This window comes from Neovison vison, chromosome 8 (assembly GCF_020171115.1).
Source record: "Neovison vison isolate M4711 chromosome 8, ASM_NN_V1, whole genome shotgun sequence".
In the NCBI taxonomy this organism is placed as follows: domain Eukaryota; kingdom Metazoa; phylum Chordata; class Mammalia; order Carnivora; family Mustelidae; genus Neogale; species Neogale vison.
This window is the reverse complement of record NC_058098.1, coordinates 12,896,391-12,922,443: the sequence shown is the minus strand read 5'-3', so window position 1 is coordinate 12,922,443 and position 26,053 is coordinate 12,896,391. Positions and strand designations below refer to the sequence as shown.

Below are 26,053 nucleotides of genomic sequence, written 5' to 3'. Positions count from 1 at the left end.
CAACTTAGTTCTTCTTTGGGAGTAGTATAGTGCCTAAAGCTTGACTTGGTATCAAGTGGAAAAACAGTATATGCTAAGGATGATTTTCTTATTTTTTGAAGCTCCTTTCAAGATATAATTCTTCAAAAATTAGATTATAATTAGAATATAATGAGATTATGATTAGATTATAATTCTTCAAAAATTCAGATTTTATGTTGACTGTAGTTTTTTTTCCCCCAATTCTTTTTATTTTTTATAAAGCCCTATAGTATTTGTGTTGATGTTAATAGGAATGGTAACTGGTCGCTGATAATTGTGGTGGTTGTTAGATCAACAGTAGTTTTAAAATTTCTGTTTAGTACTTTAAGTCTGGTGTCTTAATTGGCTAAGGCTGCCATAACAAAATATCACAGATTGGGTGGCTATTTCTTTCTTTTTTAAGAGTGAGAGAGTGGGGGAGAGGCAGAGGGTGAGGAAGAGAAAGACAATCTTAAGCAGATATGGATCCTGATGCGGGGCTAGATCTTAACGACCTTGAGATCGTGACCTGCACTGAAATCAAGAGTTGGACATTTAACTGACTGAGCCACCAAGGCACTGTCAGGAATTTATTTCTTAAAGTTCTGGAGGGTGGAAGTCTCCAATGTCAAGTGTTGGCAGGCTTGGTTTCCCTCCTGAGACCTCTTTCCTTGGCGTGTAGGTGGTTGCCTTTTCTGTATATCTTCATATGATCTCTCTGTGTATGTGCATCCCTGGTGTCTCTTTTGTTACATATGAACATCAGTCCTATCGGATTAGAGCCCTATTTGTATGAAGGTTAGGGCTTCAGCATGTGAGTTTTGGTGGGGATACAGTTCAGGCCATAATAGCTAATATTAACATATCCCACTTTAGGCATTGGATGGTTTCCTGTTTGTGGTGAATCGTGATGGAAACATTGTATTTGTGTCAGAGAATGTCACACAGTATCTGCAGTATAAGCAAGAAGACCTGGTTAATACAAGTGTCTACAATATCTTGCATGAAGAAGACAGAAAGGATTTCCTTAAAAACTTACCAAAATCTACAGGTAGCATTTTAATGTGCATTTTCTTAATAAGCTAAAAAATTATTTTCTTGACAGTTTCTTAGAAACTTAAACCCACATTTTGGGAGGCAGAGTGATCATACTTGTGCAGAAGGGCAGGTCGTTAACAACAAAACTTTCAAATATGACTTGGTGAATTTGGAATTTGGTACACATTTCATTGGGCCAGATATACAGCAAATTACAAAATGGTGAGATTTCTGTTGAAATGGAGATTATTCCAGTATTATATATTTTGCCATTGCAAAATGTCTGTGTAGAAATTACTGTAGAAAGCATAGTAATGAGAAAGTACAGCTTAAATTTTTGATGGTAGTCATAGACTGAATTGCCAGCTTTTAAAAAACTTTTCCTTTTGTTTTCCATAGTTAATGGAGTTGCCTGGACAAACGAGACCCAGAGACAAAAAAGCCATACGTTTAATTGCCGTATGTTGATGAAAACACCTCATGATATTCTGGAAGACATAAACACTGGTCCTGAAATGCGCCAGAGATATGAAACAATGCAGTGCTTTGCCCTGTCTCAGCCACGAGCCATGATGGAGGAAGGGGAAGGTAAGATTCACCACATGTTTGAGATTCTGTCAAACAGTGGCCACATTTCTAGTTCTATGATTTCCACTGTCGTATTCGTTTACTGAATTCCACATCCTTACTTGCCTATTGAATACACTTGTCCTAAAGTTAAATATAATCCTTACCTGGTTAAATTTTTATTGTAGATTTGCAATCCTGTATGATCTGTGTAGCACGCCGCATTACTACAGGAGAAAGAGCGTTTCCCTCAAACCCTGAGAGCTTTATTACTAGACATGATCTTTCAGGTAAACACTTGGTATATGTGTGTGTATACATTTTGTTCATTGGTGAGTTTTTATAAAACTTTACTATTTCTACAGCCTGCACTATCATGTAAGTTCCTCTGTCCCTGTAATGAACGCTTTGCATGGATTACTCCTTATGTTTCTTATGCAGCTCTGAGATTCACTGAGACCCCTGGCATTTGTGGTGGGTATATTTGAGATATAAAATCCCTCAAATAAATAAAAAATAAATGTAGAGGCACCTAGCTCTCTCTGCAAATAACATTTCAAGTCAGAAGTTATTATTTCTTTCTCTAACTTGAAACCCATTTTTCATAAATAAGTTTTCAAAAATATAGGTAATTTAATGAGAATTCCTGGGAGTAATTCTTAATATCAGCATGAGCTAAAATTAAAAATTTTTTAAAAAATTATTTATTTATTAGAGAGAGTTCAGGTGGGGGAGCAGCAGAGGGAGAGGGAGGAGCAGGCTCCCCACTGAGCAGGGAGCCCAACATGGGGCTCGATCCAGGAGCCCGGGATCATGACTTGAGCTGAAGATAGAGGCTTAACTGACTGAGCCACTGAGGTGCCCCAAACTTCAATCTTGGTCTGCCCTTTTTTGGCTATGGGAATAAGGAATTAAAGCCAATATAAGTGAAAAGGCACAATATAAAGTTAATGCGGTGGCAGTATTCTCTGTGTTTACCTTCAGGGTAACTCTTGTGATCATCTGACCCTGAATGGCGAAGCCATGGTGTGTCTTCTAAGTGCCGTCTCAGAGATGGGGAACTAGGCCTGGTGACAGATAGGTTGGGTTACTTGTCCAAGATCCTGGCTAATAAAGAATTTGTAGCTGGGTCTCCCTGATGTTGACGTCTATGCTGTTTGTTTTTGTCCACCATGTGGACCTGCAATAAGTAATTTGATAAAATGGGGTAGGTTTAAAATATCTAACATATCTCTAGCTATTTTTGAGATATATATATATATATGTACACATACATACATAACAATATTTTACTGTTAAAAAGCTATTTTTGTAGTTACCATTTTATGCCAGGGTCAGTTACCCATCTTGAGGCTGCATGAGATTAATTTTCACAGATGAAACAATAGCAAAAACGGTCTTTGTATTCTTAATTTAATCTGTTAAATATTTAAATAAAAATTTAAACTGATAAATATTTCATATTGGAAAAACTTTTTTCTTTATTTACTTGAGATATGCAAACCCGCTAAGAGGAATTTTTGCCTTCTGGAGTGGTTCTTTCTCTGTATATGTTATGACTTGGCAGACTAAGTTTTCTCCCCAAATAGTAATATTCCACATTTTGTAATAGAAAATACTAAATGGAAAAAAAAGAAGAGAATACTAAATAGAACATCTTTACTCAAGTAGTTTAGTGACTAGAACCTTTAAAATTTAATCGTATTAATGTTTTCTTTTATTATAAAAGCAATATATATATACACACACATTATAAAAGTTAGAAATTACCAAGCAGGAAAAATCAAATAGTTTCATCTGGGTCCCATCTGAGAGCCGTCTTGCCGTAGCTGGTATTTCTCACTTGCTGCCTGTTCTTTTGTAGGAGGTTTGTTGCACTCAGCACAGTACTTTTTTTGGAGAGGTTTTATTCTCTGTCCCTGATGTAAATTTTTTCTGAGCATCTCTTTTGTGCTCGTCATCTGGCTCTTGGAGCTAAGCTCAGGGGAGGTGGTTGAGGACAGAACATCCTTATTCTGGGCACAGTGCATAAGCATTTACTCTTCCTGGAATGCATTTGCCCCTTCTTTGTAGGTCCCCCTGCCAAGGTGTTTTTTTGTTTTTTCAAAAATATCATTAAAGGTCTGAATTTTAAACAGATTCTTAGACTGGGGGCTCTGTCTGTCAGCTCATCCACCATTAGTGGCCTTTGTCATCCCCAGTAGCATTTTACTTTCATTTTTATTATTTATTTATTTCTTAAAAATATTATTTATTTATTTATTTGACAGAGAGAGAGAGAGAGAGAGATTGATCACAAGTAGGCAGAGAGAGAGGGAAGCAGACTCCCTAGATCGCAGGACCCTGAGATCATGACCTGAGCCGAAAGCAGAGGCTTTAACCCACTGAGCCACCCAGGTGCCCCCTATTTTTATTTTTATTTTTTTAAAAGATTTTATTTATTTACTTGACAAGGATCACAAGTAGGCAGAGAGGCAGGCAGAGAGAGAGGGGAAAGCAGGCTCCCCATCGAGCAGAGAACCCGGCATGGGGCTCGATCCCTGGACCCTGAGATCATGACTTCAGCCAAAGGCTTCCCACTGAGTCACCCAGGCGCCCCCACAGTAGCATTTTTAGAACTCTCTTTTACCATGTGAAGCTTTATGAGTTTCCCCAACCCAAACCTGATTTTCTTCAGTATTTTTACTTTTTTGACAAACACATCATGGAGAGGATAAATATATCAGAAGATATAACTAATGAATCATTGAACACTACATCAAAAACTAATGAACTAACTGAACATAATAAAAAATAGATTAGGAAAGATAGAGAAAAGACTTTCCAATCTGACTTTCCAGTCAAATTATTGACTACTTTTTTTTTTTAAGATTTTATTTATTTATTTATTTATTTGACAGAGAGAGAGAGAGAGAGAGAGAGAGATCACAAGTAGGCAGAGAGGCAGGCAGAGAGAGAGAGAGGAGGAAGCAGGCTCCCTGCTGAGCAGAGAACCCGATGCGGGACTTGATCCCAGGATCCTGAGATCATGACCTGAGCCGAAGGCTTAACCCACTGAGCCACGCAGGCGCCCTTGACTACTTCTTTTAAGTCATTTGTTTGCCTGGTGAGTCAGGATGTTCCATCACCCTCCTGATTCGGTGAACCCTGTTGGTTCTGAGCACAAGAGGTCGTGTGGATGTGGGTATTTTGTTTTTTTTTTATTAAGTCCTATGCAGAACAGACAAAAACAACCAGTGAGTTTTGGCAGCAACATGAGCTTTCAATCATAGACTGACATTTTGTGACAAGGGAGCATATTTTGTTGTGGATAACCATGTCCCGAATGTTGATCACAGTTTTTGCCCAGGACATCCTCAGTAATTATTTTGAATTTTTAAAATGTTACTTCAACGTTTTGCAAATCAGCAAGGCTTGCTTCAAAAGCACAACTCTTGAGGCCATCAGAAGCATTTTAGTGCTTTTGACAAAGTTCTTATGACTGTTTTCTGAATATTCCTTATATGGAACATAGCTAGTGCTTTCTCCTCATACCACTCTTTTCTTTGACAATGGGTCAACTACTTTCTTCTTGGCTCCTTTTTAAAAAAAAATTTAAAGTTTATTACTATTAATATTTTGTTTTATTGAGAGAGAATCCTAAGCAGGCTCCACACCCAGCATAAAGCCTAGTGCTAGGGTTGATCTCATGACCCTGAGATCATGACCTGAACCAAAATCAAGTTGGACATTTAACAGACTGAGCCACCCAGGGGCCCCTCTTCTTTGCTTCTTTTTGACACTTTTTGTAGGGTGTTTATTCATGCCATCTTGCCCTGGTACTGCTCAGAAAGTGTGGCAAGGCCTAGTTGTCCATTTTTTTTCAAGGACCATCTTAATGAAACCTGTAATTTTATAACATGTTTGAATTGTATAAATTTTGTCTCTAGTGTATTCGGTATTAAGCAAAAGTCAGACACTTCCAGAATTATAGAAATGAGTATTTGGTTAACCTTCTTGGTTTAGATTTTAAGTGTCCAAAAATGCAGTCACCTCTCGGATGGAAAGAATTGTTCCTGCTAGCTGTGTAGGCAGGTATTTTCATAGTTGCAGCGACAGAATATCCTCAGATGAACAATTTCAGTGGTAGGTGGTGGTCTTCTTGAAGTGAAAATGAACCCAAGGTTATTTGGATACGTCATACTCTGTACATTCAGAAAGTGAAAGGAGTTTTGTGATACTCTCATGTTTTGTACAGCAGAACATTTAATGTAAGAGTTTCCTGTAGGACCATGTCCTTGAAGAGTTCTGGATATAGCAGAGAAGGTGGAGCAAAGATTTAGTGTCTTTATTTTATTTTTCAGTGCAAACCCGTGCAGTGTGCAACCAGTAAATACTCGTGGGTTGGATTTAAATCTCGATCTTCTGTTTAATAGGAAAAGTTGTCAACATAGATACAAATTCACTGAGATCCTCCATGAGACCCGGCTTTGAAGATATAATCCGAAGGTGTATCCAGAGATTTTTTAGTCTTAATGATGGTCAGTCGTGGTCTCAGAAACGTCACTATCAAGAAGGTAAAGAATTTTGAGTTTGATTCTTGGTCTTTTTTGTTGTGTTTGTATACTATAAAGCATTAAGTGTATTCATAGTTGTTTTTGTGTGTGGGGTAGGAAAGTGATTCTTGAGCATTTTTTTTTTACCGTGCTTGTAATTTTGGTGCAGGTCCAGTATTTTCATTGGATTGAGAAAATGTGGCACTTAAAGTACATTTCCTTTCCCTCCTCTCTTACACGTATCTGTTTTTCCAATTGTAGTCACTAGTGATGGTGTATTTTTCCCAACAGCTTATATCCATGGCCATGCTGAAACCCCAGTGTATCGGTTCTCGTTGGCTGATGGAACCATAGTGTCGGCACAAACCAAAAGCAAACTCTTCCGAAATCCTGTCACAAATGATCGGCATGGCTTTGTTTCGACTCACTTTCTTCAGAGGTAATGATCATTTGCTGTGTGTCCTCACATTAAATGCAGCAGTGTTCTCAAGATGCTTTATTATCAATCTACAGAGATTTAACGAGAAAAAGCAGAGATGTTGGGTTTGCTGAAGTGAGTTTAGATTCCTGGATAGTGAAATGATCTATTATCTTGTGATCATTGGGAGAGTATGTATATGTGTGTGTATACACACACACACACACACACACACTTACTTTACTATTTTGATATACATGCTGCCAAAGCGAGCACATATTTTTAAGGTTATATTATTATGTGAAAATGAGGATTTGTTCATTAAATACTCCCTGGGAAAGCTGGGGAATGGGAAGGCTTGTGAATAAAAGAACATAAAAAACCTGACTACCGGGTCCCGGGAGGGTGCCCCGGCCTCCAGCTCCCGGCCGCGTAGCCTGGTGGTACCAGCGAGAGCCGTGGGGCGTGGACGCTCACAATCCCTGAGGTTCCCGCAAAGGACCCGACCTTGGCTTTCTCCTGTGGAAAGTGGGGTCTCGTTATCCCCCCCGGGCCAGGGGCGGGACGGGCCCCGGCGATCCCACCTGCGCAGCCTCGGCAAAAAGGGCTTCGAGTGGCTGGGAGGAATGGCCCGCGCGGCCTGACCGCGAGAGGCTGGGGTTCATGAACTGAGACACAGTGCTGGTCTGCGTCCGGCGCTGCTCAGGGAAAAGGGGACATCCTTGCCCCCAGATGACGTCCCTCCAGAAACCCGCCGACATGGCTCTTGGGTATCTTCCCCGAAACCGTTCTGGATGCACACGGGAACGGGGACGTGTCGCAGATCTTTAATAGAAACCCACACAGGAAAAAAAAAAAAAACCTGACTACCTCTGTTATGTTTTATTTCTGATGATATATTTATGTTGCTTCTAATGATTGAATTTGAAATTTGAAAGACTTTAAGAAAAAAAGGTATGTTGCTGTTGCTAATGGTAAATGAGCAGCACATGGAAGAGCAGACTATTCATGCATTAGATATCTTGAGTAATTTGCAGTCCCCTCCAGGTTAGCCCCTACAGGTGTGGCAACTATAGTAAACCCTGCTGTGATGCCAGCTACCATAGTTGTTGGCGCTTGTGCTCGTGGTCACTCATTTAGATTCTGTGGTATATTAAAAAATATATTACTGGGTTCATAACTGATTAATACTTAGATTGGGACTGACACTGAGTATTGGAATGGAGCCTAGGAGTTAAGCTCCTGGGCACTTAACTTCATCATTTAAAAAAAAAAAAAAGTGCTTTAATGCATGCCTGTAATATTTTAGTGAAAGTTTGTCTTCTTTCTTCATAGGGAACAGAATGGGTATAGACAAAACACGAATCCTGTCGGACCAGGGATTAGACCTCCAGCAGCTGGATGCAGTAGTTCAGTAGGCAGCATGAGCATGTCGCCAAACCAAGGTTTACAGATGCTGAGCAACAGGACCTATGGCTTGGCTGACCCCAGCACCATAGGGCCAATGAGTGGGGCTAGGTATGGGCCCTCGAATCCCATAGCTTCAATGAACCCTGGGGCAGGCATGCAGTCACCATCTTCCTACCAGAACAGCAACTATGGTCTCAACATGAGTAGTCCCCCACATGGGAGCCCTGGCCTTGGTTCCAACCAGCAGAACATCATGATATCTCCTCGTAACCGTGGGAGTCCAAAGATGGCCTCACACCAGTTTTCTCCTGTTGCAGGTACTGTTGTTGGCATTTCCTTTTCTTTATTTTCTTCTTCCTCAGTAGTTCTTCTCTTCTTCTGTTATAATCCTTGTGAAGTTAGTTCAATTTAAGGTTAACTTTTAGGGAGTTCAGTGGCATTTTGTTACAGCATCCAATAGTCTAATTCTTTCCTTTATTTCTCTCCCAATCCAGGTGTGCACTCTCCCATGGGATCTTCTGGTAATACTGGGAGCCACAGCTTTTCTAGCAGCTCTCTGAGTGCTCTGCAAGCTATCAGTGAGGGAGTGGGGACTTCTCTTTTATCCACTCTGTCTTCACCAGGCCCCAAATTGGATCACTCTCCCAATATGAATATGAGCCAGCCAAATAAAGTGAACAGTCAGGATTCTAAGAGTCCCCTGGGCTTGTATTGTGACCAGAATCCAGTGGAGAGTTCAATGTGTCAGTCAAATAGCAGGGATCACCTCAGTGACAAAGACAGTAAGGAGAGCACTGTCGAAGGGTCAGAGAATCAGAGGGGTCCTTTGGAAAGCAAAGGTCATAAAAAATTACTGCAATTACTTACCTGTTCTTCTGATGACCGAGGCCATTCCTCCTTGACCAACTCCCCCTTGGATTCAAGTTGTAAAGACTCTTCCATTAATGTCACCAGCCCCTCTGGGGTCTCTTCCTCAACCTCTGGAGGAGTGTCCTCCACATCGAATATGCACGGGTCCCTGCTGCAGGAGAAGCACCGGATTCTGCACAAGTTGCTGCAGGACGGGAATTCACCCGCGGATGTGGCCAAGATTACCGCAGAGGCCACTGGGAAAGACACCAGTAGTACGGCGTCCTGTGTGGAAGGCAGTGTCAAGCAGGAGCAACTGAGTCCTAAGAAGAAGGAAAATAATGCACTTCTTAGATACCTGCTGGACAGGGATGATCCTAGTGACACACTCTCCAAAGAACTGCAGCCCAAAGTGGAAGGAGTGGACGGTAAACTGAGTCAGTGCAGCAGCTCCACCATCCCGAGCTCGAGTCAAGAGAAGGACTCTAAAATTAAGACAGAAACAAATGAAGAGGTAACTTGTTCTTTCTCTCTTCCAGCTCAGTCATTGTGTTTCATCACTGCATTTCGGTGTTGGAAAGACTATGTGTTACATGCAGAATCTTGTCTTCTGTTTTAGGTTTATGTAATGGAATTTACTCTAGAGCTGTCATTTCTTTATAATATTTTGGGAATCTGTAAGGTGTATTATGATGGAGTTTGGAATACGAGATGTGTGTGTTTTAAAATGTGACTCTGACTAGAACCAGTTGGTAGCCAGTTTGAAAATTTTCATGGAGGTTTTTATTGTCGGAATGAGCATATTGGGTCTTTTAAAGGGATAGTAGAAAGAAACAGGGGAAAAAACTGTATTAAGTAACAGAATTTGATTTGTGCCTACAGTCAAGTTTCCTTCTGTGTGTGATCTCATTCTGTATAAGGGTTTCCCAAACTCTGCTTGAGGAACACTCTTCCAGGAGACTTCATTATACATCTGAGAAAATGAGTCTTGGGGAGGTCTTACTGTTAGGATATCTGTTTGATTTTGTTTAACATAGTGCTCTCCAAATTTGTGGACCAAGACTCCTTTTTGAACCATGCCTGCAAATCTCTTATTGAACGCCTGCTTGTTGCCTTTATTATTGCTTACACTTGTTTTCCAAAGGTAGGTGTAGAGGCAGACGACCTTGTCAGCTAATGATCCTGAGTAACATTAACTGGAAAATATTTTACAGCTTGAGAATTAAAGTTCTAGTGCAGATTTTAAAAATGCCCCTTCAAAAGCACTTCCAAACCCAGAGAATTTATTTCAATATGCTGATGTATAAATTTCAAGGATGAAAATTTAGGGTAAGGGTCTTAAGAATCCAGACTTTAAGTTGGGTATTATCACTTTAGGTTAATTATTGTATTTTACTTATTACCACTTAATTTGTGTTCTTCTGATGAATAGGTTTATACCTATGTATATCTAGTAATGTTAATTAAAAAGAAATAAAAATTAACACTGGTTAATTAATTTTTCCCTCCCAGGGATCTGGAGACTTGGATAATCTAGATGCTATTCTTGGTGATCTGACTAGTTCTGACTTTTATAATAATTCCATATCCACAAATGGTAGTAATCTGGGAACCAAGCAACAGATGTTTCAAGGAACTAATTCTCTGGGTAAGAAAGAACTAGGTTTTATTCTTGCTGCCTTTTAAAAGTTTCTGCACCACCCCAATGTTTGTAGGAGCAAAGTCCAGAATAGCCAAACTATGGAAAGAGCCTGGATGTCCATCAACATGCAGGAGAAGAATGGATAAAGAAGATGTGGTGTGTGTGTGTGTGTACATACATACATACAATGGAATATTATGCAGCTGTCAACCCCCCCACCCCCCCAAATCCTGCCATTTGCAATGACGTGGATGGAACTAGAGGGTATTATGCTAAGAGAAATCAGTCCGTCTAAGAGGGACAGTTAGCCTATGATCTCACTGATTTGAGGAATTTGAGAAACAAGACAGACAGGATCATAGGGGAAGGGAGGGGAAAAAAATGAAACAAGGTGAAACCAGAGAGGGAGACAAAGCTTAAGAGACTCTTGGTCTCAGGAAACAAACGGGGGGTTGCTGGAGTGGAGGGGATGGGAGGGATGGGGTGGCGGGGTGATGGACACTGGGGTGGCTATGTGCTATGGTGAGTGCTATGCATTGTGTATGACTGATGAATCACAGACCTGAACCTCTGAGACAAATAATACATTGTATGTTAATAAAAGTTTCTGTACCTTTGCACATGCAGTTACCCCTTGAACAACACTGGTTTGGACTGCATGTGTTCAGTTACACACACGGATCTTTTCAGTACATGCAGTATTGTAAATGTGTTTTCTCACAATCAAAGCCCAGACAAAACGCAATGCTTGAACTTGAAACTCTTGAGATCAAGACCTGAGCTGAGATCAAGAGTTAGGCACTTAACCGGCTGGCTCACCTAGGCACCTTTCTCATGATTTTCTTGATTTCTCTAGTTTATTTTAAGAATATAGTATAAGGGGTGCCTGGGTGGCTTAGTCGGTTAAGTCGCTGCCTTGGGCTCAGGTCATGATCCCAGGGTCCTGGGATCAAGTTCCACATCGGGCTCCTTGCTCTGTGGGGAGCCTGCTTCTCTCTCCAGCTCTGCCTGCTTGTGCACATGCGTGCGCGCTCTCTCTCCGACAAATAAATAAAATCTTAAAAAAAGAATATAGCATATTATATATGTAATAAACAAAATATGTGTCAGTTGACTTACTGGTAAGTATTTTGGTCAGAGTATATTAGTAGTTAGGTTTTTGGGGTCAGTAGTTATATGGATTTTTGGCTCTGTTGGGAGCTCAGTGCTCCTAACCCTGTGGTGTTCAAGGGTCTGCTGTACTCTTGTAATAAGATGGAAATCTAACATTTTTAACTTAAAAATACATATCGTGCCTCTCAGGGTTTGTTTGTTTGTTTTTAAATAATTCATAGTGCGTATGTTCTAAAAAGTTCCCTGGACATTTTCCTGTTCTTAAAATTTGCTATTTCTAACTAATACACCAGTAATCATGAAACATTCTAGGAAATGTTCATCTTTGGTTGCTCCAGTTGAGTAGTAGCTACCAGAACATATATTTTTGTTTGGCACAGAGACTTGAATTAAAAAGCAGCTAAAACTTTGTAATTGAAACCTTTCCTGTGACACTTGTGGAACTTTGTCATTTAGCTGTGAGACTTTTCTTCTTTTAGTGTTGGCTGATTGTCCTCCAGCCTCTCTTCCGCAGCTGTGTGGTTTCCTCACTCATCAGTTTAAGAAGGGTGTGTAGTACATGTATTGATTGAACAAGAAGAAGTCACAGTTATCAGGAATGGTGGTTACTCATTTTCAGTGGCACTGTTTCCTAAACTGAAGTGGGTAGTCCGCATCAGTCAGCTAGGTTGGAGAAAGAAAAATGTTAGGGGGAGATTTCACATTTCAATCCTTGATTAGATGGCAACTTGTCTAGTTAAATTTAATTAAAAAATTTTAAACAACTGACGTAAGTACATATAGGGAAGAACCTCTAGGAGTTTGAACCTTGATAACTTTTTCAATATTAAGTGAAGCAGAATATGAATGACCACATCAGGCTATGGAACAGTGCCCAGTACATCAGCCAACACTGGGACTCTGTTTCTACTGTATTCCATATTGGAATCTGAGGCTTTTTGTTTTCTTCCTTCTTCTTTTTTTTCCTTCTATACTTACTGTTTATTTTAGTAAGAAAGACATTCTTTTGTGGTTGGTATTGGTATTCATGTGTTGTGCTTGATTACTTATGTACTGAATCATCAGTGAATTTTTATGTATTGTGCATCTGTGTTTCAACAGGTTTGAGGAGTCCACAGTCTGTGCAGGCCATTCGTCCCCCATATAACCGAGCAGTGTCTCTAGATAGCCCTGTTGCTGTTGGATCAAGTCCTCCAGTAAAAAATATCGGTGCTTTCCCCATGTTACCAAAGCAGCCCATGTTGGGTGGGAATCCAAGAATGATGGATAGTCAGGAAAATTACGGCTCAACTATGGGTATGTCATTTCTAACCAGTACTTATGGATAACATTTTCTTTTTAAATTTAAAACACTTAACGCCATTTAAGTAATTGGGATTAAATAATAGGTTTTTGAATAACAGTAGCATAATATTTCTGTCATGAGTTTCCTTAATTTATTCTACATCTTGGTTATTTTAAACTCTCAAGGAAGCTACTTGAATACGTGGCAATAGTTGCCTATCAGAAATGTCTTGAGGGGCACCTGGGTGGTTCAGTGGGTTGAAGCCTCTGCCTTCGGCTCAGGTCATGGTCCCAGGGTCCTGGGATCGAGGCCCGCATTGGGCTCTCTGCTCGGCGGGAAGCCTGCTTCCCCTCCTCTCTCTCCCTGCTTCTCTGCCTACTTGTGATCTCTGTCAAATAAATAAATAAATAAATAAAATCTTAAAAAAAAAAAAAAAAAAAGTCTTGAAAAATGAATGTCTTAATAGTTGGCCAGCCCTATTCTTAGGATGACAGCACTTTTTTGGTCAAGGTTGTGTGTAATGACTGTACTTATATAAGAAGGATTTTAGTATAATAATGGGAAAGACATAATCATTTCTGCCTATTGTAGGTGGACCAAACAGAAATGTGACTGTGACTCAGACTCCTTCCTCAGGAGACTGGGGCCTACCAAACTCAAAGGCCAGTAGAATGGAACATATGAGTGCAAACTCCATGGGAAGACCCGGAGCAGATTATAATGCTTCCTTACCCAGACCTGCAGTGGGCGGCTCGATGCCCACCTTGCCTCTGCGGGCCAATAGCATCCCAGGGGCGAGACCAGGGTTACAGCAGCAGCAGCAGCAGCAGCAGCAGCAGCAGCAGCAACAGCAGATGCTTCAAATGCGTAAGCATCCCCTTCTTAAAAAAGAAAACCAGATGATTTAGGGTAATATTTGCTGTTGCCTTCTTTGAAAATGTGTCCCCTCTTTTTCTTCCACCAGGGCCTGGTGAGATTCCCATGGGAATGGGGGTCAGTCCGTATGCCCAGGCAGCACCATCTAACCAACCGGGTTCCTGGCCAGATGGCATGTTGTCCATGGAACAGGGTCCTCATGGGACTCAAAATAGGTGGGGCTTTGTTATGTGACTCTGTTGAAAATGTTAGCATAGGATAATCTAGAAAAAGGTCAGAACACAGGAGCAAACCTAAAAGAGAATGAATGTAACTCACTGATTGAGGTACTTGTCTGCCATCTGGGCATTTCTTGTCTGACTGTAAAAATCGAGGTGAGGGGGTGCCTGAGTGTCTCAGTGCGTTAAAGCCTCTGCCTTCGGCTCAGGTCATGATCCCAGGGTCCTGGAATCGAGCCCCGCATCGGGCTGTCTGCTCAGCGGGAAGCCTGCCCCCCAACCCCGACTGCCTCTGCCTACTTGTGATCTCTCTCTGTCAAATAAATAAAGTAAGTCTTTAAAAAAAAAAAAAATCGAGGTGAGGCAGCAAGCCAGTGAGGGAGGACACCGCTTTATTGTTTAACTGTCAGGACCGGTGAGTGGTCAAACTGGTGACGATAAATTACCACCAGTTTGAGAAGATAAATGGTGTTCAGAGGGTGAGCCTCAGTTTTCTGGCAGATTAATTTTTAAGGATTTGATAATTCTTTTCTAAGATTATTTAAAACATTTCAGGGATGATGGTGAAAGCAAACTGTAGCACTCTTTGTGAAAGAAAGGTGTGGATTATGTCTATTTAATTTTTATTTAGTTTGATCACTAACTCATTTGCATGAAAGAAGCCACCTGTCAATTTCAAGTCTAACTTGAATTCTATAATAGATTAAGCAAAGAAAAAAAATGATCTATTGAGTAGACAGTGGTAAAACTATGTGAGTTTATTAGCTTGAGTACTTCTCTGTGGAGAACAGATAGTCTCATTATGGAATTTTTTCTGAGGGAGAATGATATCTAGTTCCATGTCCTTCTAATATGTTGGAGGACTGTGGGACCTTACTGTGGGTATATGGCGTTTGTATTACACTTGACACATGAGCTCACCGGGCCAGGGACAACAAAAAGTTATTTTGGCAGGTCCCAGGCTCAGTATTCTGATAGTTCAACGTGTGTGTGTGTGTGTGTGTGTGTGTGTGTGTAAGAGCAACATTGACATTGATTGCAAATCTCTTTCAGGCCACTTCTTAGGAATTCCCTGGATGATCTCCTTGGGCCACCTTCTAACCTAGAAGGGCAGAGTGATGAAAGAGCATTGTTGGACCAGCTGCACACTCTCTTGAGCAACACAGATGCCACAGGCTTGGAAGAAATTGACAGAGCTCTGGGCATTCCTGAACTTGTAAATCAAGTAGGTGGCATTAACATGGAAATAGAATTGTGTATGTGCACACTTTAAAACGTACATGTGTGTGTGCATATCCATGAGGCCATGCACATGAATGCCCGTCTATCTTTCCTATTACTTGAGTTACATCACTGCATTCTTAGAGCCCAGTATTACATTTAGAAATCATACTGCCAGCAACCTACTGTTTTGTAAAGCTGTCCATTATTAGGCAGCTATAAAAATGATCCAATAATACTTCTTTGTAGTTTTAAAAATGCTGCTTTTTACGTGTTAGTTGAATCTCATTTCTATAATTAACTATTTTTACTGCCTGGCCAAGCACGGTGTACTCTGAGGGTACAAGCTTTTTTGGTGTCAAACAAAATCGCTTTACAGTAGTGATTATGAACATCTCAACAATAGCATCTCTCATTCCCAGTTACCTGTGCAGCCTTATGAAAATCTGTCATTCACAGACCTGTGTTTTGAAACGGATATATTTTGTAGTGGCTGGTTTCATTGAAGAACTGTGTGTATAGATCTGCGTACTCAGTGATAATTAGGCAAGATTTTCAGGGGGTTACACAAAGGATCATACTCCTCTGTGGCAAACTCTGTCACAGAAGTTCGGAAAGGGTGGGTGGGAAAGGTAGAGCAGTGATGTTGTACGTCTCTAGTGATACCATTTTTGTGCCCATGGCGCTGGAGAATGCGTCTCACCTGGCTGAGGGTGGATGTGAGGTCTACACAGAGACTAAGGAGCTTGAACTGCTCCTTATAATTATATTTAAACTGGAAAGAGCTTTCTCTGTTCTAATGATAAAGTAGTTAATGGTCATTATATAAAATCTGACAATGACAAAGAACATATTAAAAAAAAGTTAAAATCTTCTGTAATCTTGGCACAAAGAATCATTAGTAACTTTTGAGTGTATATTTATTTTTTATTTTATTTTATTTTATTTTTTTAAGATTTTATTTATTTGACAGAGAGAGATCACAAATAGGCAGAGGCAGGCAGAGAGAGAGGAAGGGAAGCAGGCCCCCTGCTGAGCAGAGAGCCCGATGCGGGACTCGATCCCAGGACCCTGAGATCATGACCTAAGCTGAAGGCAGCGGCTTAACCCACTGAGCCATCCAGGTGCCCCATCAGTGCTCTACTGATGAAAATTTAAGTTGGTTCTAAATAATTATTGTAAATAATTCTATGAATTATTCCCATCTTGTTGCCTTAGTTTTTCTTACCTATAGTCCGAGAGAAAGGTTGATGGTTTTAGAGGTTTTAGAGAAAGGCATGTTTTAGAGGTTTTGCAGGTAGTGTTCCTGCTTTGCCATGCAGAGGCTGAGGGTTGGAGTTCCTCACCCTCACAAACACCATTCTGTGGCCCAGGTAGATGAAAGATACTGTGTGGATGAGCAAGTGATGAAACAATTATTGAGCATGATTATTCTTTTAAATCTTTTCCAATCTGATTGGCAACAAAGATGCTTGTTTTATTTTTATTTTTTTAATGATTTATATGTAAGTAATCTCTTATACCAGTGTGGGGCTTGAACTCACAACCCCAAGAGTTTATGTATTGACTTGTTGATTCTTTCATTTAACAAATACTTGTCTTCTGTATCCCAGATAGTCTTTTTTTAGAAGCTGAGGGGCAGTAGTGAACAAATTAGTTCATTGTTGTTTGCAAGCTTACACTGCCCCAAGCAGACACACATCAGGCAAAGAGCCACCCGGCTGGAGGCAGACATTGTGTGGTGGAGATCAACAGGAAGGGCCTGTGTCATTAAAGGACCTTTTCTTGGGGGGGTGTATGTGTGTGTCAGCATTTTTCTCTGATTCTCTAAATTATTTTCTTTAAAATAATTTCTTCTGTCCGAGCTGAGATTTGAAGGCTCTTTACTTGTCTAATATATTTGAATAGTTTCCCCAGTTTCTTTTTAGTGGGGGCATGTTGTAGTCTTATTCTTTAGTTTAAAAATGTTTGTGTTTTCAAGTCTAGGATGATGAGACAAAGAATTACTGGTGACTGGGGTGAGTGGTCAGGAAGCTTTTTGCGGGGAGATGACATGTAAGTTGACATTTGAAGGGTAAGATGGAGTCAGCATGGCAAACAGCTAGGGGAAGAATGTTCCAGAAGAGGTACGGCTAACTCAAAGGCCTCGGGTGGGAAGGGCGTGGGGGTTCTACCAAGTGACTGAAAATCTGTGAGAACAGAGAGGGACTTCTGTGAGATGATGTTGGTGAAGTAAACGGAAGCTGGTTCCACAAACCGTCCACAGAAGCTGGAGTTTTTTTGGCTATATTGGGAAACCATGGAAGATTTTAAGCAGGGTAGTGATGAGACTTGCTTTCCTATTTTGTTATAGTTAATTTTTATTTTTAGCCAAGTAACCTGTGTTTGTAACTGTAAAATTATACAGAAATGCACTTTTTGAAGAATCAACACACATTTGCCCCACTCAGACAGTGAGACTTGACTGTTTGGGGAACATTTCTAAGGGCTGTGTGTATGCGGCTGTTCTTCATCAGCTTCCGTCTGCGTCTGTTGATTTCCTGCTGCAGTAGCTGACCGGGCATTTGTAGTCCCTTGTCTGAGAACCTTGGGGTCAGGTACACTCTGCAGTTCAGGAATTTTTGGATTTAGGAGGGTGAAACGGTGTGTGTATGCCATTTATTCTGTGATACCCCTGGTGGAGTTTTGAGCAATCCTGTCGCTTTTCGCAGTAGCCTATCCTCAAACATGCTAATACTCTGAGAGCCAAATATATAAATATATATAACATGCTAATACTCTGAGAGCCACACTGAGTGGACATGTAGAGATACTGCTGCATAAAAGTTCAGGTCAAGTTTTGCTATTAAATGCATTTACGGCTGATGAAAAGTTGTGTTACCTTTTTTAGAGCTTTTTTGGATTTTTTTTTTTTTTTTTTGAATTTCAGATAAAAAAATTGTGGATCTGTATTTATCGCCCCTTCCTCCAATATGTACACCCCTAGCCATACTCACTACATACGCAAGAGCGTGTGCTCTCTTTACCTCTGTATAATTATGGCTTTTGTTGTTATATAGCTGGTCAGTGCTGTCATTATTTTGGCTCGTTGCTGAATCAGGCATAATTTGTATAGGGTTTTTGGTTTTTGTTGGATTTTGAGTTAACTGCCTTTTTAAATTTGTTTTTTACACATTTAATACTAATCCTCCCCTGATGCTCCATTGGAAATATAAAGTTTCTCTTCAGTTTTTCTTCCCACGTGCAGGCACATTAGGTAATTCCTCAGTTCCTACCTTCCCTCTTGTGGTTCTCTGTTACTCTTCATTATTCTGCCCTGAGAGGCAGGTCTAGACCCTCGTCTCTTTTGCATCTCCCAGCTCCCTGGTCCGAAGTGGCTTTCCGTCTTGCTTTATTCCTTTGTTTTGTTCAAACACAGTTTTTGTTAACTTCTCTGTCCTTACTGCCTGACATTAAGTGTATTGGGCCCTTGCATGTCTGAAAATATCTTTATTATATCTTTATTCCACCCCCAGTGTGCCTAGTGTTGTATTAAATTTTGGGTTGAAAATAATTTCCTCTTAGAATTTTGGAAGAATTGTTCCACAGCTTTTTGGTGCCCGGTGTTGCCGTGTACTCCTTCCTGTTCCAGTCTGAGTCCTGCTCTTCTGTGTGTGAGACCCATTGATCATCTCTGGAATTATTTGGGACCTTTTTCTCTCTGAAGTTGCATAAATCGGCATCTTGGTGTGGGTCTTGTCTCATTCTGCTGTATGTCAGATGCACAGAGACTCCTCTTGGTTTGGGGGCGTTTGAGTGTATCCTGTGTCTTCTCTCTCTCTTTTTAAAAAAATTAACATAGAAGGTATTATTTGCCCCAGGGGTTCATCAGTCTTACACAGTTCACAGCACTCACCATAGCACATGCCCTCCCCAGTGTTCATCTCCACACCCCACCCCCCCGCTCCCTCCAGGAACCCTCAGTTTGTTTCCTTAGATGAAGAGTCTCTTATGGTTTGTCTTCGTCTCTGGTTTCATCTTGTTTTATTTTTCCCTCCCTTCCCCTATAGTCCTCTGTCTTGTTTCTCAGATTCCTCATATCAGTAAGATCATATGATACTTGTCTTTCTCTGATTGACTTATTTTGCTTAGCATAATACCCTCTCTTTTTTTTTTTGAAAAATTTTCTGAAGATTTTATGTATTTATTTAACAGAGCGAGAGAGAGAGAGAGAGTACAAGCAGGGGGAATAGCAGGCAGAGCAGGCAGAGGGAGAAATAGGCTTTCCGCTGAACAAGGAGCCCAATGTGGGACTTGATTCCAGGAGCCTAGGATCATGACCTGAGCTGAAGGCAGCTGCTTAATTGACTGAGCCACCAAGGCATCCCTCTTTTCTTTTTAATTAGTGAGTTTTAATTGCATTTATTGGTAATAGAACTGAATATTTTTTCTTTTTAAAAAATTTTTTTAGGGTTGAATATTTCTAAAGCTTATCAGACATGTCATTTGGTATTTCTCTAATCATTTTATCTCTTCTGTATTTTCTTATCTCTTTGGAGTGTCTATTGACATGTTGGGTATTAAACTGAGTCTGTGTTTTTTAATATCTATTTTCCTTATTTCTAAGTTACTTTTTATTTGTTTGTGTCCCTTTCATGTTGGAAGCGCTCACCATCACGGATCTTGCCATCCTTGACTACCTTTTTATGTTTAAGTGTGATGTATTAGAAAGAGTCAGTCTTCACTGAAAGTGTTTGGTCGGGGGCTGGCCTTTTTACTTCAGGACTCCTCGAATTGCAGCATGTAGAGCTGTTACCACCTTCTCTTCTCCTAACTGTTTTCCTTGCCTGGGAACTTGTAATTGCCTGGTTGCATAATGGGAGTGGCACTGGGCAGGCAAGTTGATCCTATAGTGTTAAGATATAAAATTATAAAGTACAAGAATTTTACTAGGAATTATAAATAAGATGTCCTGTTTTCAGCTTCTCCCAGCTCTTATCCTCTGCTCTGCTTGGTGTCCCAGAATTGAGGTTCTGAGGGAGTAGGTAGAAGGGATAGCTACATGGCTGTGTGGAATTGGGGAGCAATTCGGGACTGGGAAGTAGCTTCTCCCCTGCATTCTGCTCCGATTCCTAACCAGCTGCATTTAAGCACTTTGCCAGACCCTCTACCTCCCGAGTGGAATCTGTCATTGGGTCTGTGGAAGACACTTGCTCAGGTCTTAGGTGTGTTTTCCTCTACAGGCACATGGGTCTCAGCTTCTCAACATTCTTGAATTGGTTATTCCTCTCTTTTTCTGTCTTGCAAATGCTCGTTGAAATATCTTGTTGTGGGCACCTGGGTGGCTCAGTTGGTTAAGGGACTGCCTTTGGCTCAGGTCATGATCCCAGGGCCCTGGGATTGAGCTCTGCATTGGGCTCCCTGCTCAGTGGGGAGTCTGCTTTTCCCTCCTGCATTCCCCTTGCTTATACTTTCTGTACGTCTGTCTCTCTCTCTCTGTCAAATAAATAAAATCTTTTAAAGAAAATACCTTGTTGCCTTCCTTATTCTCATTGTTTTGTGGATATATACTACCTTTTAAATTTTTGCTATTATTTTAGTAGAGTTAGCAAGAGAAAGGAGGTAAACATGTATGATTAATCCATGTTTAACTTACAGTATGTTTTTCTTTATAGAAAGAGATTTCAGATTCCTGTCTGGAGAAGGGAATTGAAATGATGGGACAGAACAGATGCATAGAACCAGTTATTATAAGAATCTAAGAAAGTGTCTTGGAGAGGGTCACAGCAGTGGAATGGAAGAAGGGAAGGCTGTGCTATATGTCATATGGAAGAAAAACTGACAGGACTCAGTGGACCACGTGTGCATGTGTGCACACGCACATGCACGCGTGCTTGGAAAGGGAGAATGTGAGGAATCCATATTGCTGGCTTTAGTTCTGGGCACATGGTGTTGCCATGTTGCCAGGAGGGAGGATTGGAAGAGAATCAGAGTGTTTTGGGGGGAGGGGCTGTTGGAATCACGACTTGTGTTTTCTACACATGAAGTCTGAGAGGCCGGGGACGTCCAGGTGAAGTTGTTAAGCAGGCGTTGGTGTAAGCAGAGTCAGAATTCTGAGACACTTGAGCTGGAGACGAGTTCGGCCGTTGTTGCTAGTAGATGAGGAGACCGGAGTAGAAAATGGAGTGAGAGAGAAGAAGGCAGCCTAGAACTGAACCCTGGTGAACACTTATTATTATGCTTCTGAGGGAGCGGTCAGAGAGGTGAGGAAATTGAGAGCGGGGTCACTGTCAAAGTGAGGTGAAGTGTGTATTGGGACGAGACTGTGGCCTGCATATTGGCAGTCCACACTCCCTGCCCGTGGATAGGAAGGTAAAGGTGAGCGCAGTAGCCGGCAGGCCTTTCTTGTCTCAGTGTGGCAGGCTCTTCCCTTCCTCAGAATCTTTGTTCTCACTGTTGTTCTGTCACTTCTTGGACTTTATTGTGTACGTCCCCTTCACACGTAGACAAGTGATGGCAGGCATACAGCAGGCACCCGATAAATACTTGAGATGAATGGGTTTCTTAACCAGTCCCTCCAGCCATACAAATAGTAGTGGATGGCCACCTTCAGGTTTTGTCTGTGCAACTTAGTAGTATGCTTTGGGGGATATGAATTTATGTTGATTTCCTCAGTCCCTACCAAAATCACCTCTAGTCACCGTCAGAATATTCCTGCACTAATTATAAGAGAATTAATTGATAACAATTTTAATTCTTTTTTATACTTGGCTTCGACGGTCTGTGTTGGTACAGAAATCTGGTCTGGAACAAATAGCATTTCTCCAGGTACTCTCATCTGCACGAGACTCTGTCTGTGCTAGGCACTAGGACACCTTTGTGAAAACATTGGGTCATGGTCTGTGCTCTCATGGAACTTCAGACAGTAAACTTGATTTTGCTTTTGGAATTCTGCGGCACCCTTGTTTGCATATATTGCCTTTATTTTTTACCTTTCTTGAAGCATTTGATTTCTGTTGCTTTCTACATGTACTTGACTGTTCATTTATGTGTTTGATGTTGAAGGGACAAGCTTTGGAGTCCAAACAGGATGCTTTCCAGGGCCAGGAAGCGGCAGTAATGATGGATCAGAAGGCGGCATTATATGGGCAGACGTACCCGGCCCAGGGGCCTCCAATGCAAGGAGGCTTTAATCTTCAGGGACAATCACCATCTTTTAACTCCATGATGAATCCGATGAACCAGCAAGGCAATTTTCCTCTCCAAGGAATGCACCCAAGGGCCAACATCATGAGGCCCCGGACCAGCACCCCCAAGCAGCTCCGAATGCAGCTTCAGCAGCGGCTGCAAGGCCAGCAGGTGAGCGGCCCGAGCTGCTTCAGCCAGATGCGCTCTCCCTGCGGCCGCGACCCCCCTCCGGCTGCGCCCCAGCTGCGTGGTCAGGCTTTGCTCTTCAGGGCTCTTGCCACTGGCTGTCTAGCCCTTGTCAGCTCACACTCTTGTTGGGACTTTTGTGTAACCTTTTGTTGGTACAGGTGCTTCCTTCTGAGGGAGTGGTCCTGCTGGAATTGGTCAGGTCCTCCTTACCTTTTGATATAAGATTATTCTGTCGTTCAGGTTAGAAAGTGAACAGTGTCCGAGGAGATGGCCCTTGGGGGAGGAAAGTATTTCTTGATGGCTTAGAGGTAGATGGTTTCTATTTTTAAAAAAGTCCTTAATATTAATACCAGATACTTAAACCTTATTGACTTGAACATTCTTTTTATGGAACCTCTGCTTTCTAGATGTTTTAAAAAACTTGAGCTCTCTTAATATTCTAAACTAAGAGCTCTCTTTTTTATTTCCTTAATCCCTAACATATCTTTTAAAATTTAACTATTTTTATATTGTTTATGTCTTGGGTATGCTGAGTTATTAAATGTGGCGGAACTGAACCGTGTAAGCTGATGAGTGAGTGAGCGTCAGGTCGAGTGAGCCAGAGACTTCTCGGGTATTAATATGATGAAAAGTCATTGTTGGTGCTCTGGAAAGCTGTGTTACCATATTCATGGTGTCATTTTACTTTTTACCACTTCTTTCCACTGAAGTCACTTAGGAAAAGCTAACTGAGGTAACTGAGGAGGTGGTTTATTTAGTGTTGGTCTGAGCAAGTTAAAGCTATTTCCCTAGTGGCCTAAATAATCTCAGAGAAAATCTGACTTTATGCATCCTTTGAGTTTCTGTTGAAGATACTCTGTAAGCTGCAGATCTGTATTTTAACTTTTCCTCTTGTGATGCCAAACAATAAAGCTTCATATGTTTGTTAAGGCCTTTTCAGCCTGAACTTTTTTTTTTTTTTTTTTAAAGATTCCACTTACTTTTTTTTTTTTTTTAAAGTAACTTCTGTACCCATCTTGGGATTTGAACTCACAGCCTTTAGATCAAGAGCTGCATGCTCCCGCGAAGTGTGGAAGTGTACTGGTTTAGTGTAGATGTGACTTAACCAGGTTAACATGTTGGAAGTAGCATCAGGACCTTCCTGGGTGGTGCTGGAAAGCTGTTCGGGGCTCACTCGTGTGCTCCACGTGCGTCCTAACCAACCTCTCTCTCTCCAGTTTTTGAATCAGAGCCGTCAGGCGCTGGAGATGAAAATGGACAGCCCTGCTGCTGGGAGTGCTGCCGTCATGAGGCCCATGATGCAGCCGCAGGTCACCTCCCAGGTGAGGAAAGTGAGTCTGTCCACGGTCACTGCCGTGGACCCCGTGCAGGGCCCGGTCCGTACGTGGCCCTCAGTAAATGTGTGTTGAAACCCACCAGCTCCCAGTTTCTTGTGGAAGAAACCAGTTGCGCTGTCCTCACACTTCCTCTTCCAGTCTTCTCTCTTGTTGGTGATGAGCAATCAGGAGGGGAGGCGCTTTCATTAAAACCACGGATTCGTGTTTTTTAATTTCCTCTGTGATTATTTGTGGTGAAAATAGCTGACACTTTTTCAGGATTTAAAAATAATAAATCTGTAAACTTTTCTTTGTTTCTGGATTATGAAACCATACGCTCATTGAGTAAAATACGAGATTATAAGAAGAAAAAAGTAAATGATACATAATGCAACTCTCAAGGACCGTCTCTGAGATGACTTGTTTTCCATAGTGGGAAGGATGATGCCTGAGTTCTCTGTACCTCCAGCACAAGTTGGAGATTGTACTAAGGTATTTTCTTGATGCGTGCGGAGCAGTTGACCACACAGAAGTCCTTTACTGTGGTTGGAAAGACTGTTGCTAAGGATTGTAAAAAGCAACAGACAAAACAACCGAGTGTGACAGGCCCAGTGTTGGCTGTCTTAGGTCTGCGTGGAAGTACTTTGATAATCTGACGTCTTGAATAAGCTGAGCTAGGATGCCCTCCAGAAAGATAAAAGTTGCTTTTTCGCAGGTGTTTTCTCCCAGCTGATAGGGCCCAAGTCAGTGTTTTGGTTCTGTGCTTTGACCATGTTACTTCCTGAACTTGCAGACAGCTGCTCCTAACTCTCCATCTCTTGTTTCAAAAGCTTTAAGAGACTCTACAGTCTACCTCTGCGGGTAGACTCCTGTTTATTTGAGTATAACCCCATTCTTTTGGGGGAATGCTCCCTCGTGCCTCCCCTCCTCCCACACTCTTACTGCTGTCCTTTTCCTTCTTGTGGTTTCATTTCATAGTTTTTGAAAAATTTATCTACATAGTCTACCCTTCAATGTTCTCTCACTTTAAGGAGTGTTTTCTGTGTGAAGGCTTGAAAACTCGCCGAAACAGTTTCCAGGTCCCTGTTCTGTACCCCGTCGTCCCCACCCAGCCAACGATGCCATACTGAGAATTTACCAGACTGAGAATGGTGCATTTTCCCTCTTGTAGGAAGAAAGGCATTAGGTGGTTTTCTCTCCTACCTCCTGCATGGTGGTGGTCCCGTGTGTATGGACTGGCCGGTTGCTGCTCCGTGTGTGTAACTGCATTCTCTCTTGGGTATTAGCAGGGTTTTCTGAACGCCCAGATGGTAGCTCAGCGCAGCAGGGAGCTGCTCAGTCATCACTTCCGCCAGCAGCGGGTGGCCGTCATGATGCAGCAGCAGCAGCAGCAACAGCAGCAGCCGCAGCCGCAGCCGCAGGCCTTCAGCCCGCCCCCGAACGTGACCGCCTCCCCCAGCATGGATGGGGTTTTGGCAGGGCCCGTGATGCCACAGGCTCCTCCCCAGCAGTTTCCATATCCACCAAATTACGGTAAATTTGATGGCGAGAATGGCTTCCCCAGAGTAACATTACTAAGGATCTAAGATTCAGAGATATGTTGCATATTAAATACAAAATAGTATTTACTCACTCCCTTTTTTTATTCACTAGAAAGATGGAATTAATTAAAAACAGCAGAACAAGGAATGGTGCCTTTTGAGACTGACAGGGTGCAGTCAGAGGCCAGACCAGGCCAGACCAGACAAACCCTAGAAGGCTTGCTCAGGAGTTTCGGTGTCATTGTGTGTTCATAGATGTGTTTAGATTTGCACTGAGGCAAGGTCGCCTGAGGCCTGTGAGGCACCTGCTTTGGGAGAAAAGCAGGGAAGGTGGAAGACAACTCAGAGTACTTCGATCAAGAGACGATGCTCGTTGTCAGAATGGAGAAAAACTGATTGGTCTAAAAAAACCCCAAAACCCAAAAATGTTTATGGGAGTGCAGTAGCATAGTAGATATGCTATCAGAGTTGAGCATTTTTTTCTCCCCCGGGTCTTGTTTTTTTAGCTCCCCACCCCCTAATTTGGAAGAAAGACCACCAGGTTCCCCTCCCCACCCCAGACAAAGTATGTCTCAGGGTAGCTGGACTCTACAGGCTCTGAATGCTTGCTCATGTCAGAGGAATGCCATGTGGGCTTTTGGGTTCCTTTCCTTGGTGACTTGGCTGTG

The 26,053-nt window shown here is 41.7% G+C and overlaps 1 protein-coding gene across 3 annotated transcripts in view; it reads left to right on the top strand.

Moving 5' to 3' along the window:
* NCOA3 (nuclear receptor coactivator 3) overlaps positions 1-26,053 on the top strand; it is a 132,496-nt gene that overhangs the window by 101,703 nt on the left and 4,740 nt on the right. For 2 of the 3 annotated variants that reach the window (XM_044262882.1, XM_044262883.1), the window contains 15 exons: positions 877-1,051; positions 1,438-1,626; positions 1,794-1,895; positions 6,021-6,161; positions 6,432-6,579; positions 7,894-8,285; positions 8,463-9,331; positions 10,330-10,465; positions 12,674-12,868; positions 13,449-13,724; positions 13,822-13,948; positions 15,005-15,176; positions 22,217-22,510; positions 23,746-23,850; positions 25,131-25,377. In XM_044262882.1, the coding sequence (XP_044118817.1) occupies positions 877-1,051; positions 1,438-1,626; positions 1,794-1,895; positions 6,021-6,161; positions 6,432-6,579; positions 7,894-8,285; positions 8,463-9,331; positions 10,330-10,465; positions 12,674-12,868; positions 13,449-13,724; positions 13,822-13,948; positions 15,005-15,176; positions 22,217-22,510; positions 23,746-23,850; positions 25,131-25,377 (3,568 nt within the window). The remainder of the gene's footprint in view (positions 1-876; positions 1,052-1,437; positions 1,627-1,793; positions 1,896-6,020; positions 6,162-6,431; positions 6,580-7,893; positions 8,286-8,462; positions 9,332-10,329; positions 10,466-12,673; positions 12,869-13,448; positions 13,725-13,821; positions 13,949-15,004; positions 15,177-22,216; positions 22,511-23,745; positions 23,851-25,130; positions 25,378-26,053) is intronic. The other variant, XM_044262884.1, reaches the window with a different exon arrangement.